This window comes from Lepidochelys olivacea (assembly GCF_965140295.1).
Source record: "Lepidochelys olivacea isolate rLepOli2 genome assembly, chromosome: 6".
NCBI lineage: Eukaryota > Metazoa > Chordata > Testudines > Cheloniidae > Lepidochelys > Lepidochelys olivacea.
In genome coordinates, this window is record NC_140416.1 from 97,091,770 (window position 1) to 97,111,836 (window position 20,067).

A 20,067-nucleotide genomic window follows, 5' to 3' on the forward strand; every position below is an offset into this window, starting at 1 on the left:
CTCACTATCTGATACTAGGCAAAAATATCTGACATTTACATCATACTACGATTTGGGACCTTATCTTTTTAATAAGTCCCTTAAACTTCTTTAAACTTAAGCCAAAACCCACACACAAAACAAAACAACAAAAAGGGAATGAGCTGCAGGAGTAAAAAGAGAATGCAGGCAGAAGTCCAGCAACAGAGTGGGGGCTACTCAGTTTATTGCAACCAATGCAGCATGTATGATTACCTGCCCTATGGGCAGGTGGCATATGTGTGCATTCGATGCAAGGAGCTCCTGGCCCTCAGAGACCATGTATGGGCTTTGAAGAGCTGGAGGAGCTGGAGGAGGAGGAGTTGGAGGAGCTAAGGAAGCTGGAGGAGCTAAGGAAGACAGAGAGGTACATAGATGAGACTTTCCAGGACACAGTAGAACGGTCCCACCCCTGGTCTGACAGCCTCTGTGCTGTTGAGGAGGATGAAAGTCTCAAGGAAGGAGAACATCCAACTGGAGCAGAGGGAAATGATCCCATAGTTGGGACCCTCATTTCAGATGATGATGTGGTATCCTCTCACACTGAGGATACATCTCCAGGGGAGGGAACTCCAGTTATTAGGAAGAGACAGGTATTAGGCGATTCGATCATTAGAAACATAGATAGCTGGGTTTGCGATGACCGGGAGAACTGCATGATGACTTGCCTGCCTGGTGCAAAGGTCGCAGATCTCTCAAAACCCGACACCCCACAGGAGCAGAAAAGCCCAGGCAGATCTTTGGTCTGACCCAGTATGGCCGTTCTTATGTTCTTAGAACACTTTTAGTGCAATATGAATAATACATAATAAAATACAGTATGTAAGCATTGTAGTAATACATCACTGAGCTGCTATTTTAATAAAATACCTGTTATTCCTCCTTCACTGAAAAGGAAAGGCCATCTCTCATTCTCCTAGTTAATGTCTATTATGTATCTGAATTCTAATGATTCACCATTTTAAATTATAATTCATCACTATAATAATTGCTGGATATTGCTTGGTTTAGCTCTTTGTTTTCATCTTTTCCTTCACAATTATCTTTCCAAAAGTTATTCTGATAGAGGGCTTTTCAGCATCTCACATCCTTTAAACCGTGTTGCAATTGCAGAACTGCATCTCACACACAGACCCTCAATTTTTCATTGCTGGATACTGGAGGATTTAATAACTTGTTGAGAAAAGAGCAACAAATTATACAGTAGAACCTCAGAATTATGAATACCTATGAACTGACCAGTCCTCACACCTCATTTGGAACCGGAAGTACACAATTAGGCAACAGCAGAGACCAAAAAAAAAGAAGCAAGTACAGTGCAGTACTATGTTAAATGTAAACCACTAAAAAAAGGGAAAGCAGCATTTTTTTTCTGTATAGTTTCAAAGCTGTATTAAGTCAATGTTCAGTTGTAAACTTTTGAAAGAACAACCATAATGTTTTGTTCAGAGGTAAGAACATTTCAGAGTTACAATCTCCATTTGAGGGGTGTTCCTAACTCTGAGGTTCTACTGTAGTTAGACCTGAAAGAGGTGCCCTTTTCTGGCACAATGGAGTAACGTCAGTTAGTTGTATATCTGTATTATAGTGTGACTCCAGTCAGGCACAGGCCCCCTTGGGCTAGGTGCTGTACAAACACATAAGATGCCCTGAAAGAATTACTATAAAAGAGATTTATACTGAAAACACTTAAGCACATGCATAACTTTACACTTTGAGATCTACTGATGAACAAACTTTAAGAGCTAGGTATTATTACTCATGTGAGCAGTCAATGGATTTTAGTGGTACTATTGGTGCAACTAAACTTAGGCACCTGTGGTTAAGTGTTTCCAGGATCAGGACCTAATTTAAGACAAGATGAAACAGATGAGGATGACAAACAATAGGAGGGAAGAGGAGAACCATAGATCAAATTGTAACACGGGCCAGATATGTGAGTGCACAGGGTGATGGTCCCGAATCGTTAAAAGTTGTTGCATGCACAGTCTGAGCCGACCCTCTACCTAGCCATTATCAGCTGGCCATTCCCCCGGGCTTTACAGGAGAAGTAAAAAAGAAAAGGAGTACTTGTGGCACCTTAGAGACTAACCTATTTGCAGCCACACGCTTCTTCTGCCTGCCACTTCTGGACTCAGACGTAACAAGGCCTGTCATGAGGGAAGAACCCCCCCTTCCCCTGGCTGTCCTGCTCCCCAAGCCAAGGCCGGAGGCGCCCCCGGGCAGAGCGCGCTCGAAATACGGAGGTTTTCACGCCTCCGTCCCCCGCCGCATCCAGCACCGCGCAGACCGCCCACTGAGCCGCGCAAACAGGGCCAGAGCTACTGCGCCGGCCAAACGCCGCGCTCAGCACCGGGCGCTGGGAAAAGCGCGCGCCGCCTCCCTTATAGGAGCGGAGCTGCTGCCCACAGACGCTCGCAAGTGGCGCCCAGACACGGTGGAGACAGGCGCCCTGGCAGCGCCAGGGTCTGCTCATCCATCCCCTGTCTTCAGCCTCCGGGGGCGGGAGGCGGTTCCTGATCCTGCCTCCTTCCTTGCGGGTCTTCCCGCTCCAGCCCCCCTGGGCGCTGCGCCCCCGGAGGCGGGGGAGCGCGGGATCTGCAGTTGCTGCTCTCCGCCTGTTGCAGCGCTGTGTGCCGCCGGGGGTGGGGGCTGCCCGGCGCGCTGTGGAGGAAGGCGGCGGCTGGTGGAGGCGTCGCTGTACCCGGCTGCACTTGGCGAAGAGCGGGAGGGCACCAAGGCGGAGACAGAGCGAAGCAGCGCGCAGCCAGGCTCCCGCAGACGCTGACCCGGCTGGTGCCCCGGCGGGCGCCGCGCGCAAAGGGGCGCTGCCTGCCCTGGCTCCCGGGCAGGGAGAAGGGGCTGTGTCTCTCGGAGGAGAAAAGAGCGGCCGCCAGCCGGCAAGGGAGACCGAGGGACCGTCTGAGCCTCGTCCTCTGCCTTTGCGGCGGACACAGGTGCGGGCTGGTCCCGGTGTGACACGAACTGCCCTCCGGAGAGCGAGTGGGGCTGGAGGACTGTCAGCACAGCCCCGCTCTGGCACCCCCCCACTGCAGGGCTGACCCCCAACACGCGGGAAGGACTAGCTTCCCCCTAGCAGATGGGGTACATGGGGTGCCCGAGGGGCACGGCCCAAGGATCAGCTCTGACCCGGGATGTTAACCCCTCGGGCTGGTGAGCTCTACCTTAACTCCGCGTGGTCCGTGCGAGGCGCCACTCCGCGTTCGCGCATGGGTTACTACCGAGCCGTGTTAGCCAGCAGGTGCCAGGCTCTGTCTGGACTTTACCGCTCCCGTGTAGCGTCGGGTTTGATTTGACAAGTTTACAAACCCGGTGTTGAAAGCCGATGAGGACTTTCCCTAGGCAGTCTGGGCAGGGAGATACCCCAGATCTCCAGCTTCAGTATTCGCTCTGAACCGAATTGATCATTCTAGGTTCCACTCCACTTTCTTCTGCACGAGTTCCGTCCTGAGGGCCACAGGCTCTGCTGGGCTCTTTCCCCACTGTTGACACTGTGAAATACATTGTGCAAGGACTGAGGCTCTGGGGACGGTTTGGTGACCATGGAGGGGGCTGCTCTGTTCTCTCCACTGCATTTTCAAGTCGAGGGGGGACTCCTCCGTGGCTGCATACTCGGGAAGTTCCCGCGGCCGCTCTGAGGGCGCAGACATGACGGGAAAGGTCAGGGACCGTATGGCTCTGACTCGTGTGAAGGAAAGGAAGACGGTCTCGCTTTGGGGGCATGGAGAGATGAGTTCGCACCTTTGCCCCTGAGCGCTCCAGAGTCAGCCGCTTCGCAAGGAGTTCGGTCCCTCTCATCCCTTGTGGCCAGCTGAAGCCGCGTTGTTGGTTTCCCTTCGCTAAGTGGAGGCGTGTGAGGCGGAGGAAGGAAAGGATCCGAAACTCGACGAGACGAGCAGACCAGCCTGTGTCGGGCACCCCTGAGAACAGGCTGTTTGCCCGAGGACGGAAAGTCATTTTCTGAGCCAGCAGACCCAAGTGGGCGGCTTAAGAAATGGCCCGGAGCGCCCGAGGATGAGGTCCAGCTCCGAGAGCCGCTGGAAGGGCGGGAAAGTGGCGACAAAGATTCACGAAGCGCTGCACGCCTCTGCCATCCAAGTGCCCTGGGGAGGCCGGCCGGCTCCGCCGGCAGAGATGCGGGGTGGCCATGGATCGCGCTGCTCACGGCCCCTGGCAGCCCTGGCTCCGGGAGTATAACCCAGGACGCCGCTACGCTTGTCGGAGTTTGGGGGAGCTGCGGTCGGTGCGAACTTAGTGCCGGGCTCCAGCAGCCCCCTCGGCCTGGTCCCCCGGGGCGGAGAATGGCGTGGCGCGGCTGCTGCTGCTCCAGCCTGGGTCACCTGAATGAGGATAACGCCCGCTTCCTGCTGCTGGCCGCGCTCATCATCCTGTACATGCTGTGCGGGGCCGCCGTGTTCTCCGCCATCGAGCTGCCCACCGAGAGGGAAGCCAAGGAAAAGTGGGAGGAGAGGTTCGTGAACTTCAGCCAGAGGCACAACCTGAGCCGGGCAGAGCTGCAAGACTTCCTCCGGGAGTACCAAGAGGCCAGTGTGGCCGGGATCCGGGTCGATGACATCAGACCCCGATGGGATTTTACCGGGGCCTTTTATTTTGTGGGGACTGTGGTTTCAACAATAGGTAAGTCTAAGTGACAAGAATGTCCCTGGTGATCACAATGAATCCCTACTAGTGTGACCCATGACAATGGGGGGGGGGAGGATAACTAATGTAGGCATCAGGGGGTGATTCAGTCCCCAGGAGCAGCAAAAATGATAACTATCATCTACCCCTGAAAAGTCTGCTTTATCCCAATCCCACAAGATTATTCAACAAACCGGAGGAAAGGGGGGCCCCAGTCATACACAATGGAATCCCAATTACGCAATTTCCTTGTTGACGAGACATGGGAAAATGTCCCCAAACATGCTGAGTACAAGTCCCCTCCTTTTTAAAATCCCCTTAAGCACCCCAATTGTCTGGGGTGGTGGCTTAAAACACATTTCACTGTAGTACAGAACAAATGATCACACCTTACTCCTCATTCATTCTCTTTTTCTGTTAGAGAGACACTGTTAAGTGAAAAATCACATTTGTAAAAAAAAAAAAAAAAGCAAATGTCCCTATGTGTATTGACCTTAGGCACCTCACATCTTTGAATGGGAAACAGGGTTTACAATCTTATTGACTTTTCATTATTCATGCTGACTTCTTGTTTTTTTGGCATTTTACTCAATTGGGGCAGTGAAAGTAGTCAACTTCATTTTTCCCTTCTCAGTTTCATTTGAGGTCACCCAATTCTGTAGTGACAAACCCTGTAGAGGAACATTTACATCTAAACCAAAAGCTTTGTCTTCACTGATGTTTCTTGCTTTTAGGTTTTGTAAATCTTGTTATAACAAAACCTAAATTGAGGTTTTGTTTGATTTTTAAGGACAGGAGGGACCATTGTGATCATCTAGTCTTACCTACTGTATAACATATCTAATATAACACATTTTACAGTATCACATTAACTGTAGAATATAGTATGTGCAATTGACTTTACAAATGTTGACTCTTAAATCATGCAAATCCTTTGCTTTCTGTTGGACGATCAACAAGTCAGTGTGATCTGTACATCTTGTTTTGTCCCTAGATTTTTCAGGGTTGGAGAAGCAGAAGAAAAGCCTGTAGGGAGATATGACTACTGAACAAAAATCACGGGGGGGCTGATGGTGTTGGACTTAGAGGGACAGCAAGTTTACATATAACACATGAAGGCAAACAACTGAATATTGACAAAATGTACAAGTGCTTATAAACAAATGCTAAAAGTTTAAATACTAATATGGGTGAACTAGAGTGTCTGGCATTAAATGAGGATATTTATATAACAGGCATTGCGGAAACTTGGAAGAATAAGAATAATCAATGCAACATGGTAACACCAGCTAGGGTGACCAGATGTCCCAATTTTATAGGGACAATCCCGATTATTTGGGGCTTTTTCCTATATTGACACCTATTACCCCACCGCCCCACCCTCTGTCCTGATTTTTCACACTTGTTATCTGGTCACTCTAGCACCAGGATACAATATATATAGGAATGACAGAGTAGGTTGTACTGTGTGGGAGTGGCATTCTGTGTGAAAGAAAGCATAAAGTCAAATACAGTAAAAATCTTAAGTGAATCAAACTGTACTGTAGAAGCTCTAGGGATAGAATAATGCTTGAATAATAAGAGTATAGTAGTAAGAATATGCTATCGACCCACCACCTGATCAGGGGGGTGACAGTGAAATGCGCAGGGAAATTAGAAAGGCTGCAAAAGCAGAAAACACAATAATAATGGGGGATTTCAACTATCTCCATATTGACTGGGTACATGTCACCTCAGGACAGTATGCAGAAGTAAAATTTTTTGTCACCATTTAATGATTACATCTTGGAGCAGCTTGTCCTGGAATCCACAAGGGGAGAGGCAATTCTTGATTTAGTCCTTAGTGAAGCACCGTATCTGGTCCAACAGGTGAACATAGCTGAACCACTCATTAACAGCCACCATAATGTAATTAAATTTAACATCCTTGTAGGGGGAAAGCTGCCAAAGAAATTCACCACAGTAGCATTTAACTTAAAAAAGAGGACAACATAAAAATGAGGAAGCTAGTTAAATAGAAGTTAAAAGGAACAGTTACAAGAGTGAAATGCCTGTATACGCCATAGAGACTATTTAAAAACAACATAATAGAGATTCAAACTAAATGTATACTGCCAAATAAAAAAAAAAACCAGTAAGCGGACCAAAAAATGCCACCATGGCTAAACAACAGAATAAAAGAGGCAGTTAGAGGCAAAAAGGCATCCTTTAAAAATTAGAAGTCAGATTCTAGTGAGAAAAATAGAAAGGAGCATAAACTCTGGCAAGTCAATTGTAAAAGTATGATAAGGCTGGTCAGGAAAGAATTTGAAGAACTACTAGCTAAGAACACAAAAATTAACAGCAACATTTTTTTTAACTACATCAGAAGCTGGAAGCCTGCCAATCAGTGAGTGGGGCCACTGGACAATCAAGGTGCTAAAGGAACACTCAGGGAAGACAAGGCCATTGTGGAGAAAGCTAAATTAATTTCTTGCACCGGGCTTCACTGCAAAGGATGTGGAGAAGATCCCCACACCCAAATCATTCCGTTTTTAGGTGACAAATCTGAGGAGCTGTCCCAGATTAAGGCAGCAATAGAGGAAGTTTTGGAACAAATTGACATATTAAACATGAATAAGTCACCAGGATCAGATGGTATTCACCCAAGTGTTCTGAAGGAACTCAGATATGAAATTGCAGAACCACTAAGTGTGGTATGTAACCTATCACTTAAATCAGCCTCTGTACTAGATTACTGGAGGATAGCTAATGTAACTCCTATTTTTAAAAAAGGCTCCAGAGGCAATCCTGGCAATTACAGATCAGTAAACGTAACTTCAGTACCAGGCAAATTGATTGAAACTAGTAAAGAATGGAATTATGAGACATATAGATAAACACAATATATTGGGAAAGAGTCAATATGGCTTTTGTAAAGGGAAATCATGCCTCACCAATCTAAAAGAATTCTTTGAGGAAGTCAACAAGCATGTGGACAAGGGTGATCCAGTGGATATAATGTACTTGGACTTTCAGAAAGCCTTTGACAAGGTCCCTCTCCAAAGGCTGTTAAGCAAAGTGAGCAGTCATGCGATAAGAGGGAAGATCCATGCAAGGATCAGTAACTGATTAAAAGATAGGAAACAAATAGTAGGAATAAATGGTCACTTTTCACAATGGAGAGAGATAAATAGCAAGGTCCCCCAAGGAACTGTACTGAGACTTTTGCTTTCAACATATTTATAAATGTTCTGGAAAAGGGGGTGAACAATGAGGTGGCAAAATTTGCAGACAGTACAAAATTACTCAAGATAGTTAAGTCCAAAGCTGAGTGCAAAGAGTTTCAAAGGGATCTCACAAAAGTAGGAGAGTGGGCAACAAAATAGCAGATGAAATCATGTTGATAAGTGGAAAATAATGCACTCTGGAAAACATTATCCCAAACTACAAAGTGATGGAGTCTAAATTAGCTGTTACCACTCAAGAAAGAGATCTTAGAGTCATCCTGGATAGTTCTCTGAAAACATCTGCTCAATGTGCAAAAGCAGTCAAAAAGCTAACAGAATGTTAGGAACCATTAGGAAAGAGAGAGATAATAAAACAGAAGATATCATAATGCTGCTATATAAATTTATGGTACTGCCACACCTTGAATGCTGCAAGCAGTTCTGGTCACCCCATCTCAAAAAAGATATATTAGAATTGGAAAAGGTGCCAAGAAAGGCAACAAAAATGATTAAGGGTATGGGACAGCTTCCATATGAGGAGAGATTAAAAAGAATGGGACTGTTCGGATTAGAAGAGAGATGACTAAGCGGGGATATGATAGAGGTCTATAAAATCATGAATGATCTGAAAAAAGTGAATAGGGAGGTGTTATTTACTCCTTCACATAACACAAGTTCTAAAGGTCACCAGATGAAATTAATAGGCAGCCGGTTTAAAACAAACAAAAGGAAGTAGTTCTTCACACAGTGCACAGTCAACCTGTGGAACTCATTGCCACAGGCTGTTGTGACGGTCAAAAGTATAACTGGGTTCAAAACAGAATTAGATAAGTTCATGGAGGATAGGTCCATTAAGGACTACAGTATTAGGCAAGATGGTCTGGGCCCCAACCCCATGCTCTGGATGTCCCTAAAGCACTAACTGCCAGAAGCAACTGGCACTGACCACCTTCAGATACAGGTTACTGGGTCTGAGGGACCATTGGTCTGACCCAGTATGAGTATTTTCATGTTTTCAAGTGCTGAAAAGAAGTCCCTAGGGGGTGTAGGGATGCCAGGAAGAAGGCTTGATTGGGATTGCCGCAGACAGCCAAAAGTTCTAGAGAAACTGAGCTTGCTTTAGTGAGATAAGAAATGCAACAAACGAACACTGTCTTGTGTTCATTTAACTTGTGAAAAATGGGAACACAAAATTTTTCTAACAGGGTCTCCAGATGAAATTGGTTTTACTTATTTCCAGTATGATCCGTTTATTGAGGAGTGATATTTAATTACATAAAGGAATTCTTCATGGAATTCTTCTTTAATAATTTCCTCATATACAGCAGCTTTGAGCTGTCCTGCTATGTGATGAATGCTTGAAACCTTCAAGGGGTTGTGCTAAGCCTTTTCTAAGGTTAGTTGAGTCTCTTAATTAACTCTTAAGATAAACTTTGAATAAGATGGACATCATATTTATTTTAGTCCGCTGTTATTTTATAGCATGTAGATTTGGGTGTTTCATGTTCTTTGAACTTGAATAAATGGGATTTAAGAACATACTTAAAGTTAAGCATGCTTAAGTACTTTGCTGAATTGGGTTCTTAGAGCAGAATACAATACTGTGATACCTGTTTGCAAAAGATGTTATGGCTTTTGTTTTTCAGTTTTCCCATATCCTTTCATGTTACCATTTCTTGTATGGAAGAAACCTGGCAACTTGAAATGAACCCTTTCTTGCTATCCATTCATCTTCCTTAGCAATGCTTGTCTCTGTTGTGGCTACCTTCTTCACCCCTTTTCCTAATTAGCTGGACTGCTTTCCAAATTCCCATAAATTTGATCTCTTCAATAGAAAGGTGGACCAGCTGTTTCTGCTTGCAAGCGGTTTTTCAGGAATAGACTTCTTTATGACATATTCCTATTAATAGCGCTTCTTCACTCAGTATTATGTACCCATGTAGGAAACTATTGAGTTAGCAGGAAAACAGCCCTAAGAAAATGTGGATTTATTTCTCGTATGAAGTTACAATTTGGTATATTGTTCTTACTCTTTTCTGTGCTGGTCCTACCAAACTTCCTTTGCTATAGTACTAGGGCAACATCAAGTAAATTAATTTCCCCCCTAAATGAAGCAAACCCAAGTACTTCACTATATGACTTATGCATTGCTAAAACAATACTACCCATGGAGTCAGCTGCCTCAAGGTACCATGGCTGAAAAGATACACTGCCAGGTACTTTTGGCTTTGGAAACATCTCACAATACTTAGAAAAGTTTTAATAGGAAACAATGCAGAAAGTCTTTTTAGTGAAAACAGTCAGCTACCATGTCCATAACCCAGGAATGAGAACTAGAAAGTGAAACTGACCAACCTAGTTCCACTGCCCAAGCTGTATCAAGTGTAAAATAAACAGGGCACAATGGGTGAAAAATAAATTAATTTTATTTTTTCAGTTTAATCATTTATAGCCAGATCCTGAAAAGTACTGAGCATCCTCAGCTCCCACTGAAGTAAATGGAAGGTCAGGTCTCTCAGCAACTCGTAGGATTTGGGCTCTTGTGATGCGTTTAGCAACTATTAGGGCCCCATCCACTGCCTTCTGAAACCAGTAGAGGGACTCATATTGATTCAACATGCACTAGATCAAGCTCTTATTTTTTAACCGTACGTTGTTTTTATCTAGATAGTGTCTCCTTATCTTATGTAAATATGGTCTCTCACTCTGACTAGTGTTGCCTGACAGTCAAAGGGACATGTTTTCTTTATTTCTGTTAATTTAAAACGTTGCCCATCAGAGCCAATGTCATGATCTTGATGAAGAGAAGGAAGCAACTTATCAAGCTGGCATAACAGACACATAGAGCTAGCCTCCCATGTCTGTGTGTACTATGTATGATGGCGACGGGGAGATTTGTGTAATTTTATTCAGAAAAGCAAGGGATCCTTTCTTGAGAAATTATTGAAATTCTGCATCATTCCTGTATGCAAGCAGCTGCAGTACACTGTCTTGTGGAGGATGTGAAACCCAAATGGAGGAGTGCAAAAGAGATTTGGCAACAACATACATGATCCAAAGCTTTCGTGAGTAATGTGTCCTTCTTTGGAGGGTGTGTTACCTAATAAAATGACACAGCCACTGGCAATCACATCAGCCTGTGGCACAGGGGGGAGTGCAAGGAGACAAAGCACCTACAGAAGGCAGCCAGAGGGTGCCACTAACAAGGAAACATTATTGTTCACTAAGGGAGCAATCAAGCAAAATAAAGATGGAAAATAGCCATATGGAAGGATGCTACAACAGGTTCTATCCAAGAAACGAGGGAGTGCTGATTAATGCCAGAGAAAGGGCCCAATTGCCCTCTCACTCATACCCATGTAAAATCAGCAATAATTATTGACTGGAGTTACACCAGTACAAAACCTTCATAAGTGAGGGGAGATTCATGCTCAGAAAGACAGCTGCCCTTTGCAGCAGAACTGAGCAGAGGGCTTGGGGAAGCTGATCCCAGAACAAGGGGTTGGTCTTGGAGGGATGTTTCCTGGGCAGAATTAAGACTCACTGGCAGAGAGGCCTGGGTGAGTGGAACACTGCTGGGAGTTCTCTCATGGGAGACCTGACTTGGGGCCCCTGGAGAAGAGTTGCAGGAAAGAAGCGAATCTGGGAGCTCTGGTCTGGAGAGTGGAGCCCTGGAACAAGGTCAGAAGGATTCGGGGAACAGACTGGAGATGGACTCTCGAGAGGGTGAACAGGAAATATTGTCTTGGGAGGGGGCATGGAAAACTGCTGGGAACCTGATGTACTTCAGGGATTTCGGCAGATTGGTTTTATCACGAGGATTCTGTGGACATGTAAAAGAATAAATTATGCCCTGAGGGGGGCTTTTGAATTGGACACTGTGAGAGACTAGGGCCCAGATGCATAAAGGGACTCAGTGTCACAATGCTGCATATCATGGTGCTTAATTTTTAGGTGCCTAGAAAATCACAGGAACATCACTGTGATCCACAAAATTGAGTTAGGGATCTAGGCTCCCTACACAATAAATGGAGAGAGATAGGTGCCTTAGAATGTGATCCACAAAATCCAGCATTCTAGGCAGGAAGCTGCCTAAGCAGGCCAATGGGAGCTGCTAACAAGAAGGGTGTGTGCTAAGCCTTGCCCCTCTCTTGGAGATAGGCACTCAGTCAGGGTGCAGATAGGTGCCTAGCTTTGTTTAGTGATCCACGAACAGGAACCAGCCACCTGGAGTCGGGCAGCTTCGGAGCCTAAAGAGTTTCTTGGAGAATGAGTTAGGTGCTGCCTTGCTTCACACAAAGCAGTCAGAGGAGGTGGAGGTGTAGTGATAGTGCCCACCTTATAACTGTTAGCCCAATGGTTAAAAGGCTCGCCTGAGAGGTGGGAGACTCAGGTTCAAATTTCTTCTCCCTCTCTGGCAAAAAGGGGATAACTGAACATGGATCTCCCACATCCCAAGTGAGTGCTCTACTCACTGGGCTAAAAAGGTATAAAATGGGTAGCACCCGTCTCCTACTGTAGTGGCCAGTTTTTCAGTCTGGTATGTGGCCTCTGAGCATGTCTACTGGATCAGGCCTCGCCATGAGATAGAGGCTTCATTGGAAGATAGGTGTCTAGATGCCCAGAGGGAAGCAGCAGTGTGCTTACTCAAAGGAAGAAGTTATAGACATTTAGGGAAATTTTACTCTGAAAATTTAGGCTCTGTGGGAGTTTAGGTTGACTGCAGGATTGGGTGGGAATTTTGTGGATCACAGTGAAGCCTAAAACTGGGCCTTAGGCACCTAAACCCAAAACATAGGCACTGAAGTCTGAGATTTAGGTGCCTAAGTACCTTTGTGGACCCCACCTGATGTTCCTTTCATGGACAAAAGAAAGGGGAAACTGAGGCAAGTACAACTTGTTGTACCATGGCCTGCTGCAGGAGAGCGCTCCGAGGGGGGGCTGCCTTATGACAATCACCAACTGGACTCCAATTTACCATGAAGGCAAAGAACTCAACAGGACAATGGATTTACCTCACTGGAGCTGCTTCATTCATTGCTTTGTTCAGTTACTAGATTTTTTCTAATGTTAGGTCCTCTGTGTTCTTTCTCAGCCATTCCTTCAAGAAAGATGAACCTCCACAGAGCAGAGCAGGATACTGGTTAGAGCAGTACACTGGGAGTCTGATTCCTGGCATCTGTTCCCAATTCTGCCACTGACTCTAAGTTTAGCCAAGTCACTTCATCCATCTCAGTCTCAGTTCATCCATCTCTGTAGTATTTTCCTGTCCCATGGGATAATAAGCTCATTTAATGAGTGTAATGTACTTTGAGGTCCTCATCCCCTATAAAAGTGCTTATTATTCTCATAGTGTAATCCCAGCTCCTTTGTGCAGCCCACAGTGAGAAAGTGCCTTTTGTTGACATCCCATACTAGACAATAGAACATAGGCCCAAAAGAACATATCAAGGCTACCACCTTTGGCTAATAATGGAGATTTTTCTTTAGCTTAAGTGTCAGATGTATAGCTTTTAGCTTCAAGGAGTTCTAGTGGAGGTGGATTCCTCACAGTTTCTGTGATGTCTCCTAATTTAGAGAAGTGCTGAGGTTGTTCCCTGCCCACAGATCCCCCATGTGTCATCATGTGCCATTACCTTAGAATCAGAGAAATGTAGGGCTGGAAGAGACCTCAAGAAGTCATCAAGTCCAGCCCCCTAATCTGACCATCCTTGGCAGCTGTTTGTCCAGACTGTTCTTAATAACCTCTAATGATGGGGATTCGATAAGCTCTGGAATAGGCATCCAGTTGAGGTTAACTACCCTTATAGTTAGAAAGTTTTTCCTAATATCTAACCTAAATTTCCCTTACTGCAGATTAAGCCCATTATTTCTTGTCTTGCCTTCAGTGGACACAGAGAACAATTGGTCACCATCCTCTTTGTAACAGCCCTTAACATATTTGAAAACTGTTATCAAGCCTCCCCTCAGTCTTCTTTTCTCAAGGCTAAATACACCCAGTTTTTTTAACTTTCTCACAGGTCAGGTTTTCTAAATCTTTTATCATTTTTGTTGCTCTCCTCTGGACTCTCTCCAATTTATCCACAGCTTTACTAAAGTGTGGCATCCAGAATTGGACACAGTACCCCAGCTGAGGCAGTACCATGTAGAGTAGAACAGTTACCTCATGTGTCTTACATACAACACTCCTGTTAAAACATCCCAGAATGATATTAGCCTTTTTTTGCATCTGCATTACACTGTTGACTCATATTCAATTTGCGATTCACTAAGACCCCTGATCTTTTTCAGCAGTACTACCACTAGCCTGTTATTGCCCATTTTATAGTTATTCATTTGATTTTTCCTTCCTAGGTGTATACTTTGCACTTTTCTTTATTGAATTTCACCTTATTTCAGACCAATTCTCCAATTTGTCAAGATTATTTTGAATTCTAATCCTGTCCTCCAAAGTACTAGCAACCCCTCCAAGTTTGCTGTCATCTGCAAATTTTATAAGCATATTGTCCACTGCATTATTCAAATCATTCATGAATATATTGAATAGTACCGTACCCAGGACTGACCCCTGTGGTACCCTACTAGATATGTCCTCCCAGTTTAACAGTGAACATTGAAGGCTATTCCTTGAGTATGGTCTTTCAACCAGTTGTGCACCCACCTTATAGTAATTTCATCTAGACAACATTTCTCTCGTTTGAAAATGTCATATATCAAAAGTCTTACTAAAATTGAGATATATCACATCTACTGCTTCCCACCTGTCCACTAAGCTAGTAACCCTGCTGAAGAAGGAAATTCAGTTGATTTGGCATGATTTGCTCTTGACTAATTCCTTATAATCCTGGTATCCTCTGGGTGCTTTCAAATTGATTGCTTAATAGTTTGTTCTAGTATCTTTCCAGGTTTCAAAGTTACGCTGATTTGTCTATAATTCCCCAGGCAGCCATTCCTTTTATTTGTTTTGAATCTCCCATATAATGCACTCTGTGATTTGTCTGACCTTCCACTTGTTCAGGATACTGAATGTACTGTGCATAGTACCTGTCCCTTGGCACACTTTTCAAATGATTAATTTTTGCCATGGTTACAAATTACTGGAGGTGCTCAGAGATCTCACTTTTTCTGCAGAAAATAGAAGAATCCTGACAAATAGAAATAGCAGAAAAGAGACATCAGAAACATGGTAGGAGTAATTAACATTGCATGCATCAGGCACTATAGTCAGTTGAGAAACAATGGGTATGCATATGTGAAAAGAGTGAAGTCTAAGAAATGTCTTTGGGTAAGTGAACAATATTGATTAAGGAGCTGAAATTTACAATGAAACATTCTGCCGGGAGAACCTTTCACGGACGTAAGAACCAAGAAAGCCCAAAACTATTACACTGCTAATTTCAGATACTAGTTCTGTAGAAGCCTACTTACTGATAGACATGAACATGATGGCCTTAATGTAGTAAACAGAGCAGTACAACTTGTTCAAGAAATGCAGCAATTACGGTTGTAGAACCACAAAGGGGATGTTAATTAAGAAAACACCTTCTTCAGCAGATGTCTTAAAGAACCCCCCCAAAATAAGAGAGAGTAATGGTAAGGCCTGCACAGCGCCAATAAGAGAAAGTAGATGTTAAACAAAGAGGCTGGAATTAGAGGTAGGGAAAGTCAAGGAGGGTGGCATGATGTGCAAACAATTGGCAGAGTGAAAAAGAAGAAAACATCCTCTTTCTGCTCTCTTTCGAACACTGTTAGAATTAAAATCACAAAGTACTTGCTGGTTTGTCAGTAAAGCACAGTGTCCTGCCCAGATCTTTTATTAATTATATTTTTTTAAAGTGATTTTAATGGTGCTGAACTAACAGCCCTGGATTCTTAAGTTCTGTATTCGCAGAGCACAGACAGTGGAATGGTTCCCTACCAGTGTGCCCTATTTGGTAGGGACCACTTCTAGGGCTGAAGGTAATTCACTTTCCACAGCCATACTTGGCCTCTCTGCTGAGACTGCCAACAAATGTACCAACTGGGATGTGGACATTTGTCTAGCAACTGGACTGACATCACGAGTTTATTTCCCAGAGGCCACCAAATAGCCATCAACATGTTTACCTCTCAACCACTACCAGCCTGGACCAGAGAAGAAGGTCTGTAACCCAAAACCAATCCCCTGAGCAACGCTCCACCCCTCTTCTCTCCCTTAGGTGATGTCTACACTTACCAGTAGATCAGCACAGCTGCAAGCGATGCAGCAGTGTTGATTTAGTGGGTCTGGTGAGGACCTACTAAATCGATTGCAGAGCACTCTCTGGTTGACTCCAGTACTCCACCTCCCCAAGAAGAGTAAGGGAAGTTGGTGGGAGAGGATCTCCCATTGACCCAGCACAGTGTAGACACCACGGTAAGTCGACCTAAGCTACGCTGACTTCAGTTACGTTATTCACATAACTGAAGAAGCCTAACTTGGGTCGACTTGCCCCAGTAGTATAGACTGTCACTTTTACGAAGGGGTCAAAAACCACCTTAAAGTGCCATTTTCTGCATTGTTCCATGTACGACCTGCTCTTTTGTCATCACTGCTGGTACTGCCGTGGCCTCGGCTTGACTTTGTCCTACCTGTGCTTCATCCTCCTACCTGCTTGTGTCTACAGCAAAAGCAAGGTATATGCTGGCTGCATCCTCACTGTGACATTTTGTTTCTGACAGCCCCGGGGCTATCATGTGCCTCCTAGCGTGGTGGCACCAATTTCATCATGCCCCAAGGCAGTAAGGGTTACATCTGTGAGGCAAATGGCAGACAGCTCTCAAGCTTTGAGAGGCTTATTTGCTTGAGCTGCCTGTCAGAGAGTTCACTGCATTCTCTTGCTGAAATGCTTTTATGTCACAGGGCAGATTTGCATAAATCAAAGTTGCAGTGTGACAAACGAAGAGAGGAACAAATGATCTGTCATAAAACTGCAGTGGCAACAGGGCTGTGTTAGAAACAGAACAAGGCCAGAATGTTCAAGTGAAGCCACACACATAATATAATGCAAGTACGAAATGAGTTCACGCAAGAGGGCCTTTCCAGTTTCATCTATGATAAAGATCCCAAGCAGCATAGGAATGGAGGGCATAGGCACAGGAAGGGGCCAAGGGAGTAAAAGTTACCCGGATGGGATGAGCTACCTGCCCTGTTTGCAGAAATAGGGTCGGGGGACACAAGTGCTTCCATGCTTAGGAGGAAGCGTTCAGACAAGAAAAATGAAGAAGTCCTGAGCTGGTTGTGATTTACAGTTAAGGGAAACAACAGGTTCACTTACACATCAGGAAACTGATACCTTCAGGGCAGACTAGCCCAGGATACTGAACACACCTTGGCTTTTCTTTTAAATGGCCTCTAATTTTGGGCTAGGGACAATTTTTAATTGTGCCCAGCCAGGTAAAAATAAAGGTCATTTACTGTACAGGTGAAGAGACCATTAGGTTAATCTGCAGATCTGGATTGGGGCTGCTGGTGAGATATGCACCAGCAAAGAAGCCTATCCACTGTGACCTGTGCTTGTGACCTAGCCAGTCTGTTCCTGACACCCTTCTCCACGAGACCAGACCATCACCTTGGTGATATGTCCATCTAGCCACTATAACCATGGTATTGGCATTGTCTCACACTGAAGCACAGCATAATATGATTTCACAATCACCACAGCCATATACTTTCTTCTGTCTCCACACACAGGTGTGAGGGGCCTCACCTGGCCAGAAGTCAAATGTCATAGAACTGTAGGGTTAGAAGGGACTGCAAGGGTCATCTAGTCGACCCCCCTGCCAGGATGCAGGATGCGTCATGCTTCATATCAGCTGTTACAACATAGCTTCCCCAATTGAATGATACTTCCCACAATGACCATATACAAACAAGCTATGCTGCTATAATTAAATGGGGCATAATCACAATCAGCTTGGCAGGATTCAGCAGGAGAAATGATTAAGTATAAGCCAACCATAATATTGTACTAGCTAGGGTGACCAGATGTCCCGTTTTTATAGGGACAGTCCTGTTTTTTGGGACTTTTTCTTATATAGGTGCCTATTACCCCTCACCCCCATCCCTTTTTTTCACAATTGCTATCTGTTCACCCTAGTACTAGGAAGCAAACAATGATGAATACTTTTCTTAGAAAAATAAAAATCACAATGCAAAAGGTAAAAAACCAGATATCTTACAACCTTTTCCTCCCCCCCCCCCACACACAAAAGATGTCTTCCTCATATAAAAGAGAGAGAAAGAGTGGCTTCTGCTTATACAGAGTCAGATGCTGTGTTGGTAATTCAATTTCTAGATAATCCACGTCCACGGTAAATTCATTCTTTTTTTTTTTTTTTTACTCTTGAGTCCCTTTTATTCTCCAATGAGTCACTGAGAGAGGTGGCTGTTTATTCTAGCCACAGTCTCATTTTTTTAATAAGCAGAAATGCAATGTTATGTCTTTCTGAATATGTTTCATGCCATTAAGTCATTGCAGTATCCATATTTATGTTACAATTATTTTCAGTCCATGTTTTTTTTCAAACCTATCAATGAGTTTACTTAAAGTTTATATAGGAAGATACTACAGGGATGTTAAAGGATTGTGTAAAAATTAATGTGGCACCTAGTAGAATCATACAGTATCTTTTATTGTCTAATAGTGTGCACAAAAATAAATGCATTATCATTACTCTCTAATATCCTAACTCATATCATCTGAAAAAAAAAAAAAAAGCTAGGGGGCACAAATATAGTTGCTTGCCCAAGGTGCTAAAATGCCTAGTTACAACTCTGCTAAATGAGATAAGCCTAGCCAACAGTTCTATCTGTGTAAGCCCAGATCTTCAAAGGTATTTAAACTACAAACTTCCAGTGAAATCAATGAGAGTTAGGTGCCAAAGTATCTTTGAGGAGTTGGGCCCTATTGCCTAACAGCTAAGGAAAACAATCATATCTCTCTTTTCCTCCTATTGACTGCTCTCATGAATAGGTATGCGAGCAGGTGAAGTTCCTGCATATATGCATAGTACAAATTTATCCACTTCCTAGGGTTTGGTTTTATTGATAACTCAAAAAAAAAAAAAGTAACCTCAGTCTTAGTTTTCTGCCCAAGCTTGACTGTTTCTAGGGCTTCCCTGCAGGACTTCTGCTGTCCAGCCTCTGATTCCCCACATCCCAAAGAGACACTCCAAACCCTCTTACATCCTAATTGAAGTTAACAAGATCTACCTGTCAGCAGTCTGCATCCTTACAGGGGTTCTAGCACTTGAGGTAAGAGTGGCTCCATACAGGAAGTTGGCATTCCTATGCAAGGTCTCAGAAACTGCCATCCTGTTACTTTTCAGCACAATTACAGGAGGCCAAATGGGGCCCTCACGTAGGAGTTTAGATACCAGGTGAGAGATGCCTACATTGGATAGATAAATAAATTACTTCTGCAATTTCAATTAGATACTATGTTCTTATTCACGTCCTGACCTAAACTGTTGTGGACTGTAGCTGTGCACTGTTATACACCTGCCATGTTCCACCCTTGAGGTGACTGAATTTCATTGGTTGGTGAAGTGATATCTATTTATGCCCAATAGGGCATGTCAAGGTTCCTTCCCCACTCTGAACTCTAGGGTACAGATGTGGGGACCTGCATGAAAAACCCCCTAAGCTTATTTTTACCAGCTTAGGTTAAAATTTCCCCAAGGTACAAATTATTTTACCTTTTGTCCCTGGACTTTATTGCTGCCACCACCAAGCGTCTAACAAAATATAACCGGGAAGGAGCCCGCTTGGAAACATCCTTCCCCCCAAAATCCCCCCAACCCTACACCCCCTTTTCTGGGGAAGGCTTGATAAAAATCCTCACCAATTTGCATAGGTGAACACAGACCCAAACCCTTGGATCTTAAGAACAATGAAAAAGCAATCAGTTTCTTAAAAGAGAAATTTTAATTGAAGAAAAAGTAAAAGAATCACCTCTGTAAAATCAGGATGGTAAATACCTTACAGGGTAATCAGATTCAAAACATAGAGAATCCCTCTAGGCAAAACCTTAAGTTACAAAAAGACACAAAAACAGGAATCTACATTGCATTCAGCACAGCTTATTTTATCAGCCATTTAAACCAAACAGAATCTAACGCATATCTAACTAGATTGCTCATTAACTCTTTACAGGAG

At 44.1% G+C, this 20,067-nt stretch overlaps 1 protein-coding gene across 1 annotated transcript in view; it reads left to right on the forward strand.

The window, feature by feature from the left end:
* Window positions 1-4,301: 4,301 nt before the first annotated feature.
* The window catches only part of KCNK13 (potassium two pore domain channel subfamily K member 13), a gene marked incomplete at its 3' end in the record, with an annotated part of 120,694 nt that continues 104,928 nt past the window's right edge, over window positions 4,302-20,067 (forward strand). Inside the window, exon 1 of the mRNA XM_084632053.1 lies at window positions 4,302-4,677. Coding sequence (XP_084488179.1) covers window positions 4,341-4,677 — 337 coding nt within the window. The 5' untranslated portion in view covers window positions 4,302-4,340. The remainder of the gene's footprint in view (window positions 4,678-20,067) is intronic.